At 42.1% G+C, this 24,206-nt stretch overlaps 1 protein-coding gene across 1 annotated transcript in view; it reads left to right on the top strand.

The window, feature by feature from the left end:
* The window catches only part of gli3 (GLI family zinc finger 3), a 248,427-nt gene that overhangs the window by 43,333 nt on the left and 180,888 nt on the right, over positions 1 to 24,206 (top strand). The window contains exon 2 of the mRNA XM_077244337.1: positions 1,256 to 1,429. Within this exon, the coding sequence (XP_077100452.1) occupies positions 1,297 to 1,429 (133 nt within the window). The 5' untranslated portion in view covers positions 1,256 to 1,296. The remainder of the gene's footprint in view (positions 1 to 1,255; positions 1,430 to 24,206) is intronic.

Consider the following 24,206-nt stretch of genomic DNA (forward strand, 5'->3'; position numbering starts at 1 on the left):
GCTTACTCAATCCAATCACGTTGATGGATAAAAATAAAATAAAATAAAAACAAGTATGTAACGAGTAACGACCACAAACAGAAGGAAAATAGCGGAGAAAAAGTACCGATACATCACTTAAAATGTAGGCCTACTCAAGTAAAAGTGAAATTACACAATTTTTAAACTACTCAAAAAAATACAATTTCTGAAAAAAAAATACTTAATTACAGTAACGTGAGTATTTGTAATTCGTTACTTCACACCCCTGCTGCAGAGTCACTTTATTTCGACATTGTCTAATAATCCTAATGCAGTTGTAGTTTTCCTTGTGGTTTGTTGTGGTTTTCCTGTCACGAAACCTGAAGACCGGAAAATAAAGCAGCAGGACTTGACGATTCACTTAAGCGGCCCAACAGCCGAACACTTGTTCAGATTATTGCTCGTTTATTTTGCACTTTTTAAAAAAGGTTGTTTATGTTTAGCCTAATTAATAGTTAATTATTTTATTTACAATTTAATATAAATGTTAATTTGCTGTTTATAATAAAGACAACTGCTTTATAATGATTAAAAAAGGTTGTTTAAGTTTAGCATAATTCATAGTTCATTATTAATATTTACAATTTAATGCAAATGTTAATTTGTTTATTTGTTAATAAAGAATACTGCTTTTTAATTATTCATTTCTATTTTCATTTACAAGCTACATGCTTTCTTGATCGCGTCTGCAGTGTGTGACACGCCGCGGGTGATTTTTTGGGGGGGTCGGTTAACCGTCAAACCGTGAGATTTGTTGCTTCTTCACCGCTGTAACAAAAAATCCCATACCGTCACAGCCCTATTTGTCTGTACCCCCCTCCTCATTCATCGTGGCTACACCTCTCCTCTGGAGATTGAAGCACATCAAACTTGAATAGCTGTGTTGTAAATCCCAGACAGCTACTTCCATATTCATAAAGAATACTCAGGTTACTTAGAAAACGATTAGAATGTTTTTTTGATACTTACAGCAGTTTAATTCAGATGGATGGACAGAGATTAATACTTGTTTAACTTTTTTTTTTTTTTTTTTACGTTTAAAGGAAATGTTTGATTTTGTATGGTTTCTGTAGAGTTGGAAATTTGTGAAAACAGTCATTTTCAGTGTATGGATTAACTAATTGATTGTTATTAATTGTGTGTTATTTGTTAATGAGGTTTATTGTTGTTGATTTAAATGTTTTTTTTTCTCTGACCACTGACCTCCGACCTGACCTCTCTTGTTACCCTGCAGGTATCCTGTCTTGATGAGGTACTGAGGAATGCTCAGTTGTCATGGAAACCCAGTCCCAGACCAGTTCTGCAGCAGAGAAGAAGAAGAGAGTGGAGACCATTGTAGCCACCAAGAGCACGTCCACCCGTGCCGACATCAGTGAGAAGGCCGTGGCCTCCAGCACAACCTCCAATGGTATAGCTTCAAAACTTCAACTTCAACCTTCTCTTCTAATTACTTGTCAGGCTCAAACTTCTATTCTCCATTGATTATGCCTTTTTTAATTTAAACGTGAAGTGTTTTTACAAATAAAGGGAATGGAAAATATGCACACTGTATATACACAGTGTGTAGATTTTCTTTGTTAAAATTTTTTTTTTTAAATACTATCCCCAAAAACTGTAATGATTTCTCCCAAATGTGTAAAAGCTGTGGCTTGAGCACTATGAAACATTGCTGTTTGTTTCTCGACTAGGTTGGCACACCAAAAGCTAAACCAATTATGTGAGTTGAGGGCGGGGTTGTCCATTTAGTGACCAATAGCAGACTTGTTTGAAAACAGTCATTATTTTTGCAATTCTGTTTGGTGATGCTAGCAGCATATAAATTACATGCTTTCCCTTTAAGTGTTCTAATTTCTATTTTACCATAGTACATGATTTGTAAACTAATACATTTTGACTTTTGCATCACATAACAAGCTCCATATTTTTGGCTTTTTCTAACTTGCTCGGTAGCTCATCTGTTATGCTGCATTCATACTATCAGCCACTTTCTCACTACTTGTCGCTAGTAGGTATTCCCACTACTGGTTGCCTAGTAACATTTGTGAATGACATTCACAGATATTACTCCATGTTGTAGACAACAAATCAGTTTTCTTGCCGCTACAAACAAACATTTAAATATAAATGTTATCAGTACATAAAATCTTTGCCATCACAGCTATTTGTTTGCAGCAAAAGGGCAAATTCTATTGGTCTATCGGGGCTCACAAAACTATTCAGGCTCGGAGTCAGCACAGCGAGTACCACCGTATGTACATGGAGACATATAAATTATAGGACTGTTGCTGACTGCCGAAAGGAGCTTCTTCTTAATCTTGCTTTACAGCAAGATTAAGATGTAGCTTTACAGCATGTAGCTTTAATGTAGTAATGTAGCTTTACAGCATTGCACTTGTGATTCAAAGCACTTGGGTACAAGTACCTTGAAGTCCAGGGCAAAACAAGTGCAGGGTAAAAATACTCAAAGAGTTATCTTATGTAAGCAAGTTAAAATTGCAAGGTTGCTTAGGCATATGCGGTTTTATCTCTCTCTTTTTTTTGTTAACCCTGTATTATATAAGTTATGTTTAGGGTAGGGTTTAGTGTAGGTGCTGTGTTAATTTTAAACACAATAGAGCATTAACCTTTCTAGGATTTCAATATTTCTAGAATTCTAGGATTTTAATTTTTTGGGTGCTCAGCCCCCAATGAGTGTATGATTGTTATTATTTTTTTAATATATTGTTTGCATACTGGCATAGCATGAACAATACAGTGGGTTCTTCACTACCCATCAAGTCAATCCCTGAAAATTTTATTAATTTCTAAATAAATAACCAGCTAATATTCATCAATATTCATTAAGAATATAGACACACTTTATATTACTATAATTGTCTAGATTGGCAATATGTGGGTAAAATATATATTTAAATATTTTATTCAACACATGTAATGTTTTAAACTATTAATTTTATCTACATTTTTGCAGTAAACTTAACTTTAAGGAACATCTACATTTATAATTTTCATTCATTGAGATAACTCGGAAAATGTGCCATGCTATAGTGGAGGAATTCTGTCACCTGGAGGAAAACAAACACACTTTTAACATGAAAATAACATGAAATTACCACGATAACTCTAGATGGCTGCAGAGGACCACTCATTAACTCATTTGCCATTTCTACTCCCTTGTATAGTTCTTTTGGGGTGTTTTGCTTTTGGATTTATTATTAAATTAAGTTCATATTTTGTTTTTTGCAATTTTTTTGCACTGAAGTATGAAGTATAGCAAGTGTAGGAAAAGTCATAAAGTCTCAAGCCGAATAGAATTTCATAAAATAAATAAATAAGCCTAGATTTTACAGTGGATAACTGTCCACTGGACAACTTTACAACTGTCCTGTTTTGCTCCCACATACTGTTATGTAAACTGCATTTATGACAAAGACAAAGAACTACAAAGATAACATTGTCCTCTGCTTTTGATGCTGGCGTTGGGCTGCTACGGATTGAAGAACACGCTGAAAAAACGCAGACTAAAATACGGGGATGAGCCGAAGCCTGCCGCAGGTTTCATATGAGTTTTAAATGGGACTGAGGTGATCATGAATTAATGTACATATTATGGAGTCTCTAGCTAAGGAGAAAAATCTGAGCACAGTGTGTGATGTTATTAAGATCTCTTCTGAAACTTTAGAGGAGACAAATGAGATAGTGTTAAGAGTTTTGTCTCAGGAGACAAGTGTGAGAAGCCGGAGACTCAAGCAAAATCCTCCATATGATGTTAATGTCAACTCATTTATGTATAGCAGAAACATTTGAGATGTTAGAGAGATAACTTTTTTTTTCACTCTGGGTAGCCAGTGTTCAAACTATACCTACTGTGTCCTTTGGGGGGGCCCACTTGTTTGTTTGTTTTTCCCACCGGGGGGCGGGAGGGAGTGGGTGTTCGTGCACTTGTGCATGCTGAGGACTGAAGCGCCTTTCAGACAGGTTGCGTAATGCGTTGCATTGCGCTATGAAACCTATTTATTTCAATGACTTCTAAAGATAAATAACGGCTACAAGTGTATGCACTATGCAAGCACTATATACCGGATTCATACTATTATACTTTATCGATACAAATTGATAAGTCAAACAGCCATCCACAAATAGTCCATAAATAGGCTGTCTTTGAGTTCACTTAAACAAGGGTTAAATTACTCGTCAGGCTACAGAAGAATACCATAATTCCTCCGTTCAATGCGCAGACCTATAACAACCCAGCCACAACCCATAATTGGGAATAACATGCCTTACCTTAACACAGAATGGATTTCAAGGACTTCGCGAGCAGATCATTGGCCTCCAACATTTGTATTTCTTCTACGGATTTTGGAGTTAACATGTACTAAACATGATTGACATTTGCACCGCAGAGGAAATCATGACCTGTTTTTACATGGACTGTGTTACATGCATGCAAAATGGATTGTACAAGACAAACATTGCAATGTTAAATGAAAAAAAGGGTTATGTAACAACCATGAAGCACTAGTACATTAGTATTACATTTGTTAAAAAGAAAGTATTTATCTTAGATTAAACATCTTACACTTGTCTAATCCTTTTTTTTGGAATATGTGCTACATATACAATGCTGGGCATTGAAGACAATTTTAAACTAGTAACCCTTGATATTCTGAAATGTATAATGCTATTGAAATTATAGTTTTAGTATTTATAATATTAATACACTTTTGGATTGAACATGTTTCTCCTGAAAAAAATGGAAGGTGGCCAATTGCAAAAACTTCTTAAACTAGTCTTAAAAGCGAGTCAAATGTTTTTCCTTACCCCTGGTAAAAACTTTTTAGAGTCATTTAAATAAAAAGTTAGATCATTTTAATTTCAACTGGAAAAGTAAAACTGATTGCCCTGTGGTTAATTGCTCTTTAAGTTACTATATGCAACTATGCTAAGTTTAACCAACTGGCACCATAAGACAAAGCTGATACCTAAATGAGATCTATAAGAGAATAACCAGCCCTTAGTATCCTGAGCTTAGTGAAATCTCTGTCAGAGCCATAGCCTTGTGGTAGTGATGTATGTCTCGAGACCTGACTAGACCGAGACCACGTAAAAGTGGTCTCGGTCTAGTCACGGCCTTGACGGTCTTTGGTCTTGGTCTTGTCTAGGTCTCGCTGTCTCAGACCGACATAGTGGTCGGGGGATTTAGCAATACAATACTACAATATCCACGACGACACAACGTTCGATAATGCAACAGTATTTGCATTTTCGTGTGACTCGTTTCGCCTATTTGAACAATGTATATCTCAATGGTCCAGTGGTAGAATTTTTAGAGGTTCTGGGTTCTAATCCGCACTCGTATAGTTTTTTTTTTTCTCGTATAGTTTTTTTTCTCATCAAAACCGATTATGTTCATCAGTGGTGGTATATCAAGCAGGGACACGTTTGTGTGCATTATGTTTTGTGATTTCACCAGAACGAATAGAGAGTACACTAGCAGCGTTGTGCCTGAACGCGTTCATATTTTGGGCGAACGTGAACTGAACGTACTGTATTACTGCCTGGTGAACGTTACTGTTAACTTGTTCATTCTGGTGTCTGTGAACGGAAGCACTCTCAGTTTAACTTCGTTCAATAGGATGCCAGATTTCTATAGAGCCTTCCAGGTGAAAATCCGGCTAAAATACACCGTAAACAGGCCTTAATATGTAGCGGAAAAACACCCAATCTGGCAACACCAGCCACCAGCATCGCACCGCCGCATGCGTGATCAAAACAAAATGCAGCAAGGAAGCGTCGTATGATCATTTAAACAAGTTTTATGACAAGGTCGGTGAGGATGGGAAAAATCGTACATTTCTGTTCAAACTTTGCCCGCCGAAAAAATAATTGCTGTCTGTAGTTCTACATGGGCTGTGGAAATCATTTAAAAAAATAATAGCTCGCAGCAACATATGGAAAAAAAGAACTATGAATGAACTAGCTCAAAATTTTAAAGTATGAACTGAACTGAACTAGTTCATTTAAAAATTTGTGAACTGAACTTTAAACTAGTTAATGTAGAAAGTGAACTTTCCCAACACTGTACACTAGTCTGTTTTTTTCCCTCCGGTCTCGACTTGGTCTCTGTCTTGGTCTCGACTTGGTCTGTCTTGGTCTTGGTCTTGTCTTGGTCTCGATACCCTCTGGTCTTGGTAGTGTCTTGATCTCGGTTTAGGCGGTCTTGACTACAAGTCTACCTTGTGGACAGCACATCAATTGTGAGGCACAGCAGCTCCTCAAACAGCATGAGTTTGAGTCCCAGCTATAGGTACTTTCCTACTCCTGTTCCCTTCTTGTCCTAAAGTCCTGACCATTAAAGTTGAAAAACCCCAATATCATGAGAAATAGCAACCTCTGAAAATAATTATAAATATAAATATAATGTAGTCTTGAAAGAGATTACAGCAAGACAATGAAGAGATCTCCCATGTTTCTCGTTTCTCATTTTGGACTTCTTTCTCTCAGATAATTCTCATGTCTCAGTTGTGTATACTTTTATTTCTTCTAAGGAATTTTAGGAGAAACATCTAAAACTTTGTTGATACTAAAATGAGGGATATCTGAGAATCACAATAAAGTCTCACGAGCTTAGAAAAAGCAACCACTGAGCAATACATTTAAGTGTTTTAAAAAATAAATAAGTTTGTGATGTTGCTGAGATCTCTTCTAAATTTTAGAGACAATAGTGAGCACATAGACAAATGTGAGCAATCCAGAGTATCTAGCTCAGGAGAAAAATCTGAGCACAGTGTGTACATTTTTTGAGATCTCTTCTAAAACTTTAAAATAGACTATTGTGAGAGTGTTAGCATTTTTGTCTCAGGAGACAAGTGAGACTCAAGCAAAAGTCTCCATTTGATGTTAAAGTTATCTCACTTTTGATTTTTCTTTCCTATGTGGTTCCCTGTTCCAACTGGCCTAATTCATGCAGCGTCACAGTAATTTTACATTATTTGAATTATAGAAATTGATAATATGTCACTGACATTCGATGAAGACGACAGAAGACAGGATTAACACATAGGTAAGAAGTTTAATCAAGTAAACTGGCATAACAGAGTGTCAAACAGACACAAACAACAACCGACAAACAACAGAACTGATGGAGGAACCTAAATACATGGTGATTGACTAAAAGGATGAACAGCTGTGATGAATGGTGTTAGTGTCCATGGTGATAGATTGTAGTGGGAAAATCAACAAAGCAAGGCATGAACTGAAGATAATGGAGACAGTACTCCCCCCTTCGGCAAGGCTCAATCTCACGCCATAACAGAACAACATAGGAAGGGCCAGAGGGGGCTTTGGAGGTGGGCGAGATGATGCCGAAGGGATGGTGAGAGGAAGAAGAGGAGGGATGATGGCAGGATGAGGCGAAGGGATGGTGATGGGAGGAGGACGACAAGACCCCGACAGCGATAATGGAATGTCCCAGTGGCATAGACACAGAGCTTATCCGTGCTGACAGCCCACGGTGGAGTAGAGGGAGGGAGGAGCCAAAATGATGTGGAGGCTAACAACAACTGGGGGAAGACCGACGGAGACGAGGCCGATGGAACCACAGGTGCAGAGGGAGAGTCGATGGAATCGAGCGACATCGCTGGCACTGGAGACCAAGGCGATGCCGCGGCGACTAATGTCAAAAGCAGTGGCAGAGTACCCGAGGGCTGAGGTGGAGCCGGTGTGACGGAGGACAGAGGCAACGCAGTGGTGAAAGAGGAACCCGCTGCAGCCTTAAAAGGTTGAGAGACAGAGTGCAGCATGTGGCTTTCAAATCCGTAGCGGAAATGGTGTGACGAATGACCAAGGGAGAGGCGGCAGGAAAGGGGAACCTGGTGAGGCCGCAAGTCAGAGGGTCTCCTGTGGAGCCAAAGGTGGAAGGAGCCAAGGTGGAGCCCACAGGTCGACGGGCAGAGATGGAGCGAAGAGATCCGAGGCCGGAGACGGAGCGTCCTCTCATAGTGATGCTCCTGGTGGTAACACAACCTGCTACTCGACATCATAGCAGGGCTTCCACAGAGATGGCACAGGGCTGTAAACATCCAGCAGCGGCAGGGGTAGAGGACTGTCTGAGCTTGGGATGCTACAAGACTTGACAGACAGATGGTAAGAGTAACACAGTCCATGAAGAGTGGTAAATTTGGGAATTCATAGTTCATACAGTCATTAGTGCTGTCTAAAAACAGTGATAATAAAGGTATCGGGTGGGATTGGGTGGGAGTTGATACTTCCTCACTTAAGTTTATCAGACAGTCCTCATTCTACTTAGTCATGACTCCCTCGTCCACTGATGTTGCGTGCTCACACCCCTGGTCAGTCTCATGATGGAGCTCCACTTCCGGGGTGAGGGTCAGCTCTTTCCGCTTCTCCACTGGCTCTGGATGACGCGTCGCGGCTTGTGGTTGCACTCCGTCTGATGGGGGCACACACACAAGTTCTCCACAGTCGAAGGTGGTGTTTCGGGCTCTTGGTCTGGCTGGGTCCTCGATCGGGGACAGACACTCTTCAGACACCTGATGATGGTGTCTTTCCAGTTTAATCCGGTGGTGCCTGGGAGGTCAAAGGGGTGATGGTAATTTGCCCTGATCCAGAACAGTGACTTCAGGGTCTCGTCGTCGAAGGGGCTGGTGATGGCGAGACGGAAAAACTGTGAAAATAATAAAAAGCTGCAAATTTAGCGGCGTAATCCATTTTGGTCGGTTGTTCTGTCACAAGATGAAAATGATGGAAGACAGAATTAACCAATATGTATGAAGTTTAAACAGATAGCAGGTAAACTGACGTAGAGTGTCAAACACAGACACAAACAACAACCGACAAACAACAGAACTGAGGGAGGAACTTAAATACACTGTGATGATTGACTAAAAGGACGAACAGCTGTGATGAATGGTGTTAGTGTCCATGGTGATAGATTGTAGTGGGAAAATCAACAAAGGAGGGCATGAACCTGAAGAAAATGCTTCATGATTCTGCTTCCTGAACAATGCTAGAAAGACCGTTCCAGAGTTTAGGTGCTAAATATAAAAAGAATCTACAGCCAGTAGTTGATTTTGATATTCTAGGTATTATCAACTGGCCAATCAACTGGCCAGAACCCCTCCTAAAATGTGCCCTGCTTTTAGCTCCACTCACCGCACAATTATTTTCCAAACTGCCATGATACATACAACAACCAACGTACTAATGCAGCAAAATGTTACCAGATTCAAATTAATCTAATTAACATTAACCTGAACACATTTTTATTGCCACTTACTGGACATTTCACTTTGAAAGAGCAGCAAAACTTGCATGCAGCAACAAAATAATTTTACAAAAAGGTTTTTTCAATGATCCTGGGTTGTTTTTACAGGTTGAAAGTAGTCTACAAACTCTAATCAGCTTGACCAAAAGGGTCCTACCAGGTCAAACCAGGTCTATCACTAGTCTAGTTGATCATGCATCTAAACCAGCTTTGGCCAGGGAATGACTTTAAACTACTAGCTTGGGCCTGCAAGAAAGCTAAAAATTTGCTAAAAATCACATACAACTATCTTAAAATGGTATTAGCATCAATGTTGTGATACACACTCTCCTTCTCTACACAAAAAGTCACACAAATGGTGTGCAGGTGTGTGTCTTGGTTGATGAGTGTGGCGAGGGCCAGCCGAGGGACGTGAGAGAACGGCGCGAGGCCGGTGGTGCGATTGCTAATGAGCAACACCTGTATAGCACACCGGTCTCGCATCTCTCACGGAGGAGCGGAAGCATAAAGGGGGAGCGACGACATTAATGATCGAGAGAGGAACAGGCCTGATTTTAGTTGTTCTGGTTTTTGTATTTGTGTTTTATTTTAGCCAGCAGTCGTCCGCGAGGGGCTGCTGGCCGTTATGTTTATTTTGAGTAAGCCAGCAGTCGTCCGTGAGGGGCTGCTGGCGGTATTTTAGTTTGTTTATTTTATTTTAAATAAAGTTTGTTAAATGTTCGCCGGTTCCCGCCTCCTTCTTCCCTGAACATTGTTACACTGGTGCCGAAACCCGGGAAGAGGGAGGAACGCGCTGTCAGAGAGTCCTCGGCGCTGTGGGGAATCCGCGGTGCCATCGAGCATGGTGCGCGAGTCGCCGCCGCTCGCCGTGGGCCGGAGCCTGCTGCCATCCGCCGGGCAGGGGAGGAGCAGGGAGCGGGGGACTCGCGGCCATGGACGCTCGAGGCGGTACACTGGAGTGAGTTGCCGGGGGGACGGCCGAGCTCGCTGCCGGCCGCCTGGGAGTTGGAGGGGCGGCTGCCGTCCGGGAGGGAGCGGGGGAGTCGCCGCCGCTCGCCGTGGGCCGGAGCCTGCTGCCGTCCACCAGCAAAGGGGAGGAGCAGGGAGCGGGGGACTCCTGCCGTCTGCCCTAGATCCCAAGGAGCCGTCGCCGTCCACCGGGCGGCGGAGGAGTGTCGAGCCGTCCATCGAGGGCTACCCAGCGTCACCGCCAGGCACCGCGGAGGAGATCGCCCAGCTGGTGGAGGACCATGATGGCAGCGCGTTGTGGGAACCGGACCATGTTTTTTTTTTGTTTTTTTTCCCCTCTCTCCCCTCTCTCGATCTGTCGCTCCTCATGCTTCCGTCTCCGTTTCCCTCGGCTTGTCGGTCCATACCCCCCAGGGATCGCCGCCGCCGGGGGGGAGTAGGCACAGGCTCGTGGGTGCCCCCCCGGCCTGTGAGGGGCGATGGGGGTATGTGGAGGGGGCCGGCCGAGGGACATGAGAGAACGGCGCGAGGCCGGTGGTGCGATTGCTAATGAGCAACACCTGTATAGCACACCGGTCTCGCATCTCTCACGGAGGAGCGGAAGCATAAAGGGGGAGCGACGACATTAATGATCGAGAGAGGAACAGGCCTGATTTTAGTTGTTCTGGTTTTTGTATTTGTGTTTTATTTTAGCCAGCAGTCGTCCGCGAGGGGCTGCTGGCCGTTATGTTTATTTTGAGTAAGCCAGCAGTCGTCCGCGAGGGGCTGCTGGCGGTATTTTAGTTTGTTTATTTTATTTTAAATAAAGTTTGTTAAATGTTCGCCGGTTCCCGCCTCCTTCTTCCCTGAACATTGTTACAATGAGTGGTCTGGTTTTGTACCACTACACATGAAAGCCTCTGTAATATGGCATAAAGTCCAAAAAAAAAAGATTTTCCTTTTTGTGTGAAGGAGGGCATCATTAATTGCTCTTAGTAGCTCCCTCTACATCTCTCTCTTTCTCACTGTTAGTCATTCCCAGATGGCCAGCTCTCTTTCATTAATTAGAGGAGGGGGGCTGAGAGTTGGGAATGAGATGGGATACAGCTTTACTGTTGTGGAAAAAGCATGGATGTAATTTAGTTTACTGATTGTGGATTTTTCTCTGTAATGCAAGGGTAATTACTTCTCAGAACAACATAACGTTTGTCTTGGAAAGTTTGCTGCAATGATCATCTGGCCGGGGTTCAGTCCCACACTCAGGGGAGAGACGCGGGGGATCACTTTTAAATGAATACCATCACCCATGACACTCCATGGGACTCAAGTGTTATGTTTCACAAAAACGATGAAAAGGATGAAATTGTCTTTCATCCAGAGTGTTTTATGCTTCTGATACGTAAAAGCATTTCTGTTTCAGCATTAGTGTGACATTTTCAGATACCCTTAGAGACAATCTTGATATGGCATGCTTTATGACTTGTTTGCATGATTACAGAGTAAACTGTTTGTAGAACTTGTCTTCAAGGCAGAGTGTTGTGGAAAATATAACTAAATTGACATTCTGAAAGTAGCAAGGTTTTCATAGTTTTTTCATAACGTCTGATTCCAGTAAGCAGTCCTGACCGCAAGCTCTCAACAGACCATAATGGGCCAACGATCACAACAGACCTGCTTCCCGAAGGGCCTTACCTCCGCCATAAGATAGCTTACACATTCCTGGTGTGGTTATAATTACCCAACATTCTCCTGGTCTCTCAATACTCATAACCTCTTATCTGATGTAACCTAAACCCCTGTCAACTTTAACCTGTGTCGCCCAGGCCGCCCCCTCAAGACTAACAAAAGGCAATTGTGAGCAGCCCAACAGTGTCAGTGGCCAATTGCCTCCCTTTTTCGACAATCCCAGAATTGGCCGGTTGAGGTGCAACATTAACCTTTTACCTCTAGATAAATGCTGAAACTGATCTTAGATCAGTCCTGGCACGTCTGGAGGATGTGCAGAAGGGTAAACCCCAAATAACACAGTGAGAATGTTGAGTTGGAGTTCAGAAAAGGATGAAATACAAGCTTGTTAAGACAAATGATTTTGCGATAGAGTAGATAGGGAGTAAAGAAATACAGGTGTTTGATCAGATCACTGTTGTATATTAAATAAATGAAAGATTTATAGTTAAGAATTTTCTTGTGAATTTTCCTGTGTAGCTCTGAAATAGCCACAGTTACTTAGTACAAGGTGGAATCAAAACCATAACCTTGCCATTGCTAGCACTATGCTTTAACTATTGAGCTACAAGAATATATGATGAAAATGTATCTTTTCCCATTTCCTTCTCCTTCACCCTAATACTTTTCTTCCTCTCCTATTTCTCTCACCACATGGCCTAAAAGTTTGTGAAAAAGTTCAGCCACAGTGTGTAATTGTGCAGGCTTGGTGGGGAGCATTCCCACATGGTTAGATAAAGACTGGCGCAGGCCTGCAAAGCATTCATCTGTGGACCGGCTCCCCTGGCCTGACAGCTCAAAGGAACCGACTGTGCCACCACAATGGCCTGATTGGTCCTCTTTGGAAGGGGTGAAGGGAAGGGGGCTTCCCTCCTCCTCAACTCACATCATTTTCTAGGCAGGTGGACCACAAAGTCCTCTGATTCTATTGTTGCTGCCTGGACCGTGAGAGGGAGAGTGAGAAAGAGAAAGAAATAGAGAGAGAGCGATGTCTGTGTGCTTCAACTGAATAAACCCGGTCGTCATGGGATAATTTGTTAATTAGAAAGGGGCAAAAAGGCACCTGCCATTCAGATAGAGAGAGAGGGACAGAAAGAATAAGATTGCAAAATAGTTTTGGGATTGTTGGTTTATTATACATTTTCATGGATGTCAGAGTGATGAAATGAACGAAAATGAAGGAAGCTTGAATAACTGAGGGAGGGAAGTAAGAAAGTAAGGACAAACAGAGGAAAAAAAGGAGAGAAGACTTTGGAAGGTTGTCAGGCAAATTGTTTGAACTTGCGTTTTCACTGACTTGAGATGCATTCATTGTAAACCGTGTCGGGGAAGCCTCTTTGAAACTTGTCAAGCTAGAGGCCACTAATAATTTAAAGTAGTTAAACTATACTATAAAAATACTTATAAGGTACTTATAAAAAAACAACTACATCGAATCTATTGCAAAACATGGAGAGTATTAACCAAAAAAGTAATAAAACTTTATTTATTTTTATACATATATTTTTGAATATTTAATAAAATATGTAAAATGTTAACATAAATTGTAGTATTATATTAAACTATTAAACATAATAAATAATGAAAAGGATGAAAGGAGAGCCATAGTGAACAGAAAGAGAGAGGCAGAGGTGACGTCCCTCTTTTTAGGCAGCTATTTAAATGATCAGCAGCAAATAGAGGCGAATGTCATCTGACAGAAATAAAGTTCCTGTTAGCAGCGCGGCCGGAAAGTAATTTACAGATAGTCTGTCCCGGCCCATCTTTGTGGCGTGCAGATAAGGGTTCATTTCAGCAGGCGGATAGCAGCCACTCTCCCTCGCTCGGGCCTATTCTGCAACACCTGTGATAACAGCTTGTGGAGCCTAATTGAAAATGGGGGCTCAAAATGGATTTTCTCCTTTCCTCTTCCTGTCTCTCTCCCTGTAAGAACCGTTTATCCTGACGCTCTTTTCATTTTTCTGTCCCGTCCGACCTGCCCCCCCTCTTTTCTCTGTTTGGTGCTGGGCTGTTACACTAACGGGAAATTATTGAATGGACGTGTGGATGTGTGCGTATGGGGATAATTCTGGAATTCCCGAGAGGAAGGGTTTGGTAAATGTGCTACATGATCATTTCTCACACTGGTGTCAGCGTGGTGACAGTTGTATGATTCGTCTTATTAATGAAATCATTGATCACTTGATGGGACTCATAATCAACTGTTTCGACACTCTGTCCTGCTGGTCTCCACCTCCCTCGTGCACCCACCACCCTCCTCTCTCTTTCTCAGAAACTAGTAAACATCAGTGCAAACATTTCTACGCTGTTCTCAGCATTTTTGTAGCACATATAAAGCACTGATATTAGGACAATGCTTGCTCAGACTTCCTGTAACAGTGATTCACTTTTATTTGTTCAGAGTTTTATTTATTTGTAGATTTGTTGAATGTGCATAGTGGGTAGTTTTAACAGAACAATATTCCCCCCGTTTACTGAAGAAAAGTGAGTGGTGCAAAACCTATCATTATGATGCTATGGTGTTGTGGGTGGTTGCCAGGGTGTTGTTATGTGGCTGTAAAGATGTTCCGAGGTGTTTTGGGTGGCTGTTAGGGCATTGGTTGCAAGGATATAGGTGGTAAATGTGCTTGCTAGGATGTTGTGAGTGGTTGTCAGGGTGTTACTATGCAGTTGTAAATGTTCTAAGTGGTTGTTAGTGCTTAGATATGGTTTCCAGGGTGTTTGGGTTGGTTGCTAAGATGTTGGTTAGTGGTTTCTAGGGTACATATGTTTTCAAGATGCTCTATAGGGTTTTTTTGAGTGGTTGCCAGGGTTGCTGTGTTGTTGTAAAGGTGTTTTGAGTAGTTGTTAGCATGCAGTTGCAGTTTCTTGGAGGTCTTGGGGTTTTGTGAGTGGTTCCATAGGTGTTGCTATGCAATTGTTAAGGTGAAAAGTGTTCTGGTTTTCAGGGTGGCCACTAGGGTGTTGTGAGTGGTTGTGGGTCAGTATGCAACTGCCTAGGGATGATAACAATTATTCTGTGATCAATTAATTGTCCATAATAATTTAATCAGTGTTGGGTAAGTTACTCAAAAAAAGTAATCCACTACAAATTACTAATTACTACTTTAAAATTGTAATTTGATTACATTACTGATTACTGCAAGTAAAAAGTAATCAGATTACTAATTACTTGACTTTCAAGTTACTTTGAAAACCTATTAAAACTACAAGAATACACTACAAAGTGATACTCAGCTCTTTCCCTAATTTAATATTGCAGACATCCCAAGTCTCCTGGAAGTGTTGGGAGTCTCCCGCATATTGATAGTGGCTCCCTGATGCCCGCAAATTAGTTAAAATCTCCCAGGAATCTAGAGCGAGCGAGCAAGAGCGCGTATGCGAGACAGAAGAGACTGTGCTCCAAACCGTATAGTGCGCGCACGGCGGAGAGGGAGAGAGTGAGAGACCTTGCGTGTGTGCCTCATGTGCAAACATTTATATGTTGCTACAGTATGATCAGATGCTTTTCTTATGCTTTATTAAAATGCTTACTGTTTTCTCAGTTTTGTTTGTTTATTTTGTTATTGAGATGAGAGTGCACAGCACATATTTACATACTCATCTAAACTGCTATTTTCTCAGCAGGGTGGGCAGCGTCGGACGTTTACTAACAGTATATCGCTGGTCACGTATTTCAAACTATGTTTTACCCCTAAGCGAAGAACAAAAATAATTTTGCGATGAGTATATAGGGACCTTTAAAGGTGCTCCGATCAGGATTCTTAAGGCCAATACTATCACCGATTCTGATCACCAAAATAATACTATTCTTATCAACAATGTGTTTAAGTATAAAACTAATTAAGGGATGAGAAAATCTCTATTTATTGGCAAGCAACATGTGCAACATATTCCATTCCCTCTCTTAGATCTGATTAGGAGCAACTTAGAGCTTAAAAAATATAAAATTCCAGTGAAATAAATAATAAAAATAAAAAACAGAACAGTCTTTATCAACAGAAAGTAATCAAATGTAAAACAACACTGCATAGTATTCACTGTATAAATTATATGTATAATTATTTCTAATAAATCTACTAAAGAGCAATAAGTGATTTTCTCTTTGTCTTTTCTTGTTTGATTAACATTATTGAAAAAGACGGCACCAGGAATTTTAAGCTACTTTTTTTCACTTTAAGACTGAATGCACGAATCCAATATACTGTTATACGTGAAAATAATTTCCCAACACTTTATGTTCACTTCAGACTTTACCGATGGTATTTAAGCGAATACTCAACCAAGCAGAGCATTTTGACATATGACGTGTTTAACTGTTTAGGCACGAACCCGAAGCTCAAATTTCACTATTTTTTTCACTTGTCCGTACTCGGAGCGCGCACACAGAAAGCTGATTGGGGAACACAATGTATCTCTTTCGCGGCTTAATGCAGTTTTAATAACTCTTTTTATTATCAAAGACATCCTTCAATTTAGCAACAGTAAACTGTATTTAAAGACAGTCACTGATCTAGTTGATTTGGATTTTAAGTCTGGGCTTTTAGGGAGGAAAGAAAGCACAACGCAATGAAGGGAATAAATGCTCTAAAATATCACAGCCCTAGTTTCTTGCTGTCATTGCTGTAGGGTTGCTGCCGTTGCAATGTCTTAATTCTCCGCAATGATGTTGCAAATGTATTGTCCTTTTCAGACACCTGGTAGAACTGCCAGACCGGTGAATGTAGTGAAGCAATTTTAGCTGTGCATAGAAAAATTGTCTCATTAGCCTTTTGATCTATAAAGGCGATCTGATCGGCCTTTATAGAGTCCACTGAACAAACTATATAAAGCTATTATCGGCTGATAAAGACTGCCCCCCAATCAATCAAGCACCCTTAATTTGAGGGAGTAGTTTTGAGGTGCATCTGGCTCATGAGCAAAACATGTGGCAGACACACAAGCCATGCAATGGATTAGGTAGGCTTGCCGTTCATTTCGAAACATTAATGAAGGGTGCAAAAAACCCTCCAAGCTAGTGATTTTACTGAACATAAGAACTACTTGTGTAAACTCCACAATAAAATCACATAGAATAAACAACAAGAAATATTAATATTCTGGTTGAGTGATGATCTTCCAGTGATCTTTCAACTGGGCACACTGATTTTATGGCGCGTGGTAGATCAAGACTTGTCAATCTGAGTAATCAAACCAATCCTGGCACGCAACTGGCAACTGTAAAACATTGTCCAATTGTTCTCTACCCTATCACTATCTATTTGATCTGCTATGGTTTACTATTGTTTCACAAAGTTACAAACAAAAACTCGGCACAAAAGTATCTTGTGTTTACTGTTTACACGTGCGTCACTTTTTCATATAAATACTGTGGCGAGGGACGGCCGAGGGACGTGAGAGAACGGCGCGAGGCCGGTGGTGCGATTGCTAATGAGCAACACCTGTATAGCACACCGGTCTCGCATCTCTCACGGAGGAGCGGAAGCATAAAGGGGGAGCGACGACATTAATGATCGAGAGAGGAACAGGCCTGATTTTAGTTGTTCTGGTTTTTGTATTTGTGTTTTATTTTAGCCAGCAGTCGTCCGCGAGGGGCTGCTGGCCGTTATGTTTATTTTGAGTAAGCCAGCAGTCGTCCGCGAGGGGCTGCTGGCGGTATTTTAGTTTGTTTATTTTATTTTAAATAAAGTTTGTTAAATGTTCGCCGGTTCCCGCCTCCTTCTTCCCTGAACATTGCTACAAATACTTACTAAAGTTTTGTCTCTAACTGAAACAAATAAGCTTTTTGTATTCTCCTTGTTGAGACCTTTTCAACGATATATGACACAAGTCTATCTGTTACGTGCAATGATTTTACAATCACATTTTCATGTTTCATGTAACATTTTCTTGGTCTTGGTGGAATATACACTTTTGCTGCTATTATTGATGCTCCTGTTGGTTGTTGCTGCTGCTGCTGCTGCAGATCAAGTACAGGACTCGCTGTTTTGAGCAAGTAAGACATGCTGCTGCTGTACCATATTTCATACATGAGTTACCCATAGCAGATCTTTACAGGTGGAGCTGGGGAAGGTGAAGGGTTTCTGAAAGTGTGATGCAACTGCTAAAGCAAATGCTGACTAAGTATTTAAAGGTTCATCAGCAAGTTCATTGGCTACTGATACAGCAGGAACCAATCAGCTGTACCCAAAAGAGAACAATGTGATTGCAAACTGATTGAGTTAAGGATTGTTCACCCTCCACCATCTATAGTATCATGACAGCACTTTGTATTTATTTTTTCACGCTATGAAAATAGAGCACTTCTAATATGTCAGCAAATTTAAAAGAACATGTTAAGTGATGGCCATTGGGGTCACTGCTGAGCACAGGGTAGTTTTTAGAACTTAGTAATAGGAACTAGTCACCATGGTGGTTCCTTGAGAAATAAAGGATACCCTAGAGCCATTTTCCTGGTTGAATTCGCACCGCCAGTAGGAACTCTGAAGTGACGTAATCTGCACTTGTTATTGTGACTTTTATTTTGATGGCATGGCGGACCTTTATTTTGATGACGCTGTGTTGTGTTGGATTTTCTCCTTAGCGTAAACGTTGAGAGGTCCATCCTGTTTTCCATGTTCGTGGAGTTAGTTTGTGGAGTAAATATATATCTGTGTGTTTTCACAGTTTTTTTTTTAAATGGCAGGTGCTGGTGTTTCGCATGCTTTCGGCCAATCAGAGTACACTTATGTCACTGGTAGTTCCTATTGTGCTTGTTAACGGCTTTACGGCACCCATGTTGTGTTGGTTAAGCAAGTGGTTGTTAAGTAACATGATAAAATTGTAGCTTTTCCAGCTTCATATTTCCTATATGTCTCTCTCTCAAATATACCTTCTTTCCTCCACCTTTGCAATTACACACACACACACACACACACACACACACACACACACACACACACACACACACACACACACACACACACACACACACACACACACACACACACACACACACACACACACACACACACTCTCTCTAAAACTTTTATCCTTTTAGTTGTCCTCTCTTCCATGCCTGCTCTCTTCGTCTCCTCTGCTATTCTGGCCCGGTTCATAGAGAATGTGGCAGAAATTCTTGACAATTGTTGGGGTCACAGCGGGTGGGGTGGATGCCTGTGTCTCTTCATTCCAGACAGAGGTGCTCGTCACTGGCCTCTAGTCTACCAGTCTCTTTCTGGCTGCTCTTCTGGAGTTCATTTCCTGAAGCAGCAGGGAGACGGCCAGGCAGCTGGCAGAGGGTGATGTCTTTCTGGGGCCTCAGGACAGGGATTAGCTTGGGCCCTGCTGGTACAGAGGTAGAGAGGCCCTCAGCAGCCCTGCCCTACATACACACACACACACACACACCTGGATAAGGTACAGATTCATTAGACTCAGCTGTAGACTCAGCTCCTCCGAATGTTCTGGTTGTTGTTACAGAGAGTAGCATTTATAAGATCTCCCTCTGCCAGATCTTTTTCATAAACCCATTGATGAGTTGCAGGGTTTCTAGATTTGTGACTGGAATATCTAGTTAGGCATCATGGGAATATTTACCCAGAAATGTCAATTCATTTGGTTCCAAACCAGTATGAGTTTAGTATGAGTTTAGCAGATGTTTAGCAGATGTTTAGCAGAATGTCCAAGCTACACTTTTCTAATGAAGTTGGAAAGGTAAAAATGGAAACCTGTGCTCATGGTTCACTTTAAATGAATGGAAAAAAACACCTTAAAGGAATAGATGATTCCAAAATGAAAATTATTACAACATAATTTACTCACCCTCAAACCATCCTAGGTTTATATGATTTTCTTCTTTCAGCCGAACACAATCAGAGTTATACTAAATAATATCCTGGCTCTTCACGGCTCTGTAATAGCATTGAATAGTGCCACACTCGTTCACGAGAGAGTCAAGTTCTAGCGGAAGGGTGACCTCTGACCCGATGTATGACATATAATGTGTAACGTAGGCAAACAAGTGGCATTTTGTTTATTAGTGAGTGAACATCAGTGGTGTCATCCCACAGAGAGGAACAAACGGAACATTTTCTGACTCTGCTGAGTAAATTTATTATACTCTTGTATCCCTCCCACTCTGTCTGTCTCCGTCTTTCTTTATGTCATGCCACTCTTCAGATTTTCTCCTCAAATACTCTTTAGTCTAATTATTTTTTTATTCCATTATCCATTTATGCTGGATTACAAAAGCTTATTTTATTGTTGATAAATAGGTTTATAGTGCATTTCAGTGTATTTTCTATGGAGTGCTAACACACACCTCACTTGCTGTTTTTGCTGCCTTGGCTTTGTCCATCACTTCTTATCTCACTGTAGCATCCCTCACAACGAGCCTGTATCAAAGAACTGTGAAGTATGACATTGATTTTCAATGATTGATTAGAAACAGAGGTTGATTCCCACCCCCTGCCCTCCCTCCCCATCTCATCTCAGCAGTAAATGGATCAAGTAATGTGTGTGTGTGTGAGCTGCAGTCATTATTGACAGTTAGAGAACTGAGTTGATATGGTGAGCTGTATCCTTGTCAATCAGAAGCTCGTGTCTCTTATCCAGCAGAGGAAGGGAGTGTCAGGCCATCCATTTGTTGTCTTCATTGGATAAGAGCTCAGCCCTCCTAATTGCTGGCCTTGGTACGCCAACACTCACTTAGCTAACCGAGCATCTTAAAAGAGATCGATATAGCTAAAAAGTGAGAATGAACATAGCTGTGAAACATCTTTTACCAGGCAGCCAACCTATCTTTGATAACATTGTAAGGGTGTACAGTTTGAACAAGGGGAAGCCCTGCTTGTGCAACCAGTCAATGTCACAGTTGCCAACTCGTACAAGACAATTCTGTACAAAGGGATTGAAGGTCACAGTGATACTTGTATCAATTGTTTATTCTCGATTTCTTTAACCCAACTGCTTTCTGAGTAGATGCCAAATATAATCTGACACAAAAGTGAACAAGCTCAATATTTGAGAAATAATTGATTTGTGGGCCTTTCAGTATTTTAACCCTCTGGGGTCTGGGGTGTTTTCTGGGTTCTGGAGGTGTTCTGACATGCTCTGACATTTCTGCTTATTTCTGTTACTTTTGATATTTTCATGGCTAAAGTCTTATTACACTGTATTCAGCACAAACTCTGCTACTGCAATATGTCAGCAGCATGTATGTAAAAGTTTTTAGTTTTGAGATAATGATGTTTATGCGTGGTTTGTGAAAAAACTAAAAACAAATGTCACTGAAATAAGGTCATAAAACCCATACTGATTATTTCTTCACAAGACTTTTGAAAGTTATATCACATGGCCTAGAATATTTGCTTCAAAACTATGTGAAATCATCCTGACTACTCATTCAGATAAGACAATATATTGATTTAAATTTTGTAAGACAGGTTTTGTGTATGAAAGCTTTATACGAGGAGGCGTAAACCAGCGTAAATCCTTAAAAAGTCTTAAAAAGTCTTAAATTAGATTTTATAAATTTAAGGCCATAAAAAGTCTTAAAAAGTCATATTTTTACTTATGATAGGTCTTAAATTTTCGATGGCAATTTTGACTTTTCCAAATCAAAACTATCTAATTAGCGTACTTTTTTATTTATTATTCGTTCTTTGTTGATTTGCTTGTTCACGTGACATTTAGGGCCCTATTTTAACGACCTGAAACGCAAGTGTCAAAGCGCAAAGCGCAAGTAACTTTGTGGGTGGATCCCGGCGCTCTTGCTATTTTCCCGGCGGGATAAATGCCTCTTGCGCCTGGCGCAAATCTAAAAGGGGTTGGTCTGAAGTAGCTTCATTATTCATAGGTGTGGTTTGGGCGTAACAGGAAACAAACTAATAAGAGCTTTATATAAAAACGAGGTGCGCTTGTTCCATGGCACAATACTTTTATAACGGCGCATTTAACAGGCGCGCTTCAGAATCGGTTCACAGCCGAGGAGATCGATGTTCTCGTCAGGGCCGTAAAAGAAAGAGAAGTGACATTGGGGATGCGACAAACCCACCCAAATTAGCTTCGGTTAAACATGCATATAATAATTTGGGTAAATGTGTAAGCTTTATGCCTATTTTCCCCATCGTCATGGACACAACAATGATTTCCCTTGTGTTTTAATATTTTTCCTTATAATAATGTATCAATAGCAAAAAGTTAAATGCATCTGTGTAGATGAGAGAATCATCTACAGTGTATGCACGTTGTTCACACTCTGTATTATGGCCAAGCAGAAGGAGAAGGAGGAAACACAGCCCGTCTGCCCAGTCAGAGACTGTTCACGTTACGTCTGCCCAGCGAGAGACTGTTCACGTCACATATGCCCAGCGAGAGACTGTTCACGTCACGTCTGCAAAGCGAGCGACTGTTCACGCCACGTCTGCCCAGCGAGAGACTGTTCACGTCCAGTCTGCCCAGTCAGAGACTGTTCACGTTCCGTCTGCCTTCATGGACCTGGACTATCTGGAGCGTCTGGCTCGGATCCTAGACATGCCCGTGTCTGCTGTTCCAGAGCCGGAGCCAGTGTCTCCTGTCCCAGAGCCGGAGCCAGTGTCTGCTGTTCCAGAGCCGGAGCCAGTGCCTGCTGTTCCTGAGCCGGAGCCAATGCCTGCTGTTCCTAAGCCGGAGCCAGTGTCTGCTGTTCCTGAGCCTGAGCCAGTGTCTGCTGTTCCTGAGCCGGAGCCAGTGTCTGCTGTTCCTGAGCCGGAGCCAGTGTCTGCTGTTCCTGAGCCGGAGCCAGTGTCTGCTGTTCCTGAGCCGGAGCCAGTGTCTGCTGTTCCTGAGCCGGAGCCAGTGTCTGCTGTTCCTGAGCCGGAGCCAGTGTCTGCTGTTCCTGAGCCGGAGCCAGGATTCAGACCTGTTGACTTCACTGGGTTTTCAAATAGGCACCCCACCTCACCGGTGTTTCATCAACTAACCCACGACACCTCAATTGGGCTGACAGCAGAAACCAGCATCCTGGAACTGCTCCCTCTGCCATTCAGGACTTCACCACTCAGCTCTGACCTCTGCCAGCCTGGTTTAGCCACCGCTCGCTCCTCTTCGATCACAGCCATCTGGATGCTGTCTCTGCCTGCTTTGATATGTTGTTCACCAGGTTCTTGCGGGTTACCCCTCTAACCCCCAGCATTCCCAATGCTCTCCAAAGTGACTGTCCCGGGAACCCCCTGCAACCCACCTCAACTGGTAGATTCCAGGCTCTCCAACACCTCTGCTGGCTCTCAGAGATGAGTGACTGAACTTCCCTAGATTGCGTTCATGAGCCTCCTCGATCTTTTCCTCCCAGGGTACCATCAACTCTATTAGGTCCACCTGCCTTGTTGCTTGAGACCAGAGCACGATATCTGGTCGAAGGCTGGTGATGGCAATCTCCTCTGGAAACCTGATTTGCCTTCCGAGATCAACTCTCATCTCCCAGTCCTCTGCTGTACCAAGGATCCCTAAACATCTGCCCTCCTTCCCTGCCTTCTCCCCAGGCCTGAGGAAGCCAATGAAGTGGGGGCCTTTGTCTTGGGCCTTAGTTCTTCTCCGCTTCCTCTCCTTCTCCAGTCCATCGGCCAGTTGTGCCAGCACCTGATCATGGCGCCACCTGAACCTCCCTTATGTTAGGCTTGCCCGACAGGATGACAGAATGTGCACCAGGTTTGCTGGTCTCTTGCACTGCGCACATCTTTGGAAGTGTGTTGGTGTTGGCAGTACATCGTACACGCAGCTAAGGAGGAACTTTATCCGATGCCCCTCCATGTTCCAGATGTCCTTCCAACTTAGGGATCTTCCTCGGACACTTTCCCACCGAGTCCAGCTGCCTTGCTGTTTCATGGCTACTGCCCTGGCTTGTCTGGTCTCTTCCTCCACAGCTCGAATCTCCTTCTGCACCATCCCTCTCCGGTCCTTTACTCCTGCCTCCTTCCAGCTTGCTCGGGTGATGACTCCCAGGCCAAGCCTCCCCTGAGTCACCGTGCCCATGATGTCTGCATGTTGTAACCGATCCTCCGCTTCCCTCAGAGCTCCGCTGGTCTTCTACTTCCGTCCCGTCTTCACTACGATGTTCGCCTGTCGCACAGCCTGATCATCACTATCACGCAACGTCATGGCTAACCGGACTTTGGCTGTCTTAAATTCCTCCACGACTGATGTAATTGGCAATTGAATTTAATTTGAATTCCATCCTAGCTGCGTGTGGTGAGCTCTATCAAAT

The sequence above is a fragment of the Siphateles boraxobius genome, unplaced genomic scaffold (assembly GCF_051911475.1).
Source record: "Siphateles boraxobius isolate OS27281-9 unplaced genomic scaffold, OSU_SipBor_1 26, whole genome shotgun sequence".
NCBI lineage: Eukaryota > Metazoa > Chordata > Actinopteri > Cypriniformes > Leuciscidae > Siphateles > Siphateles boraxobius.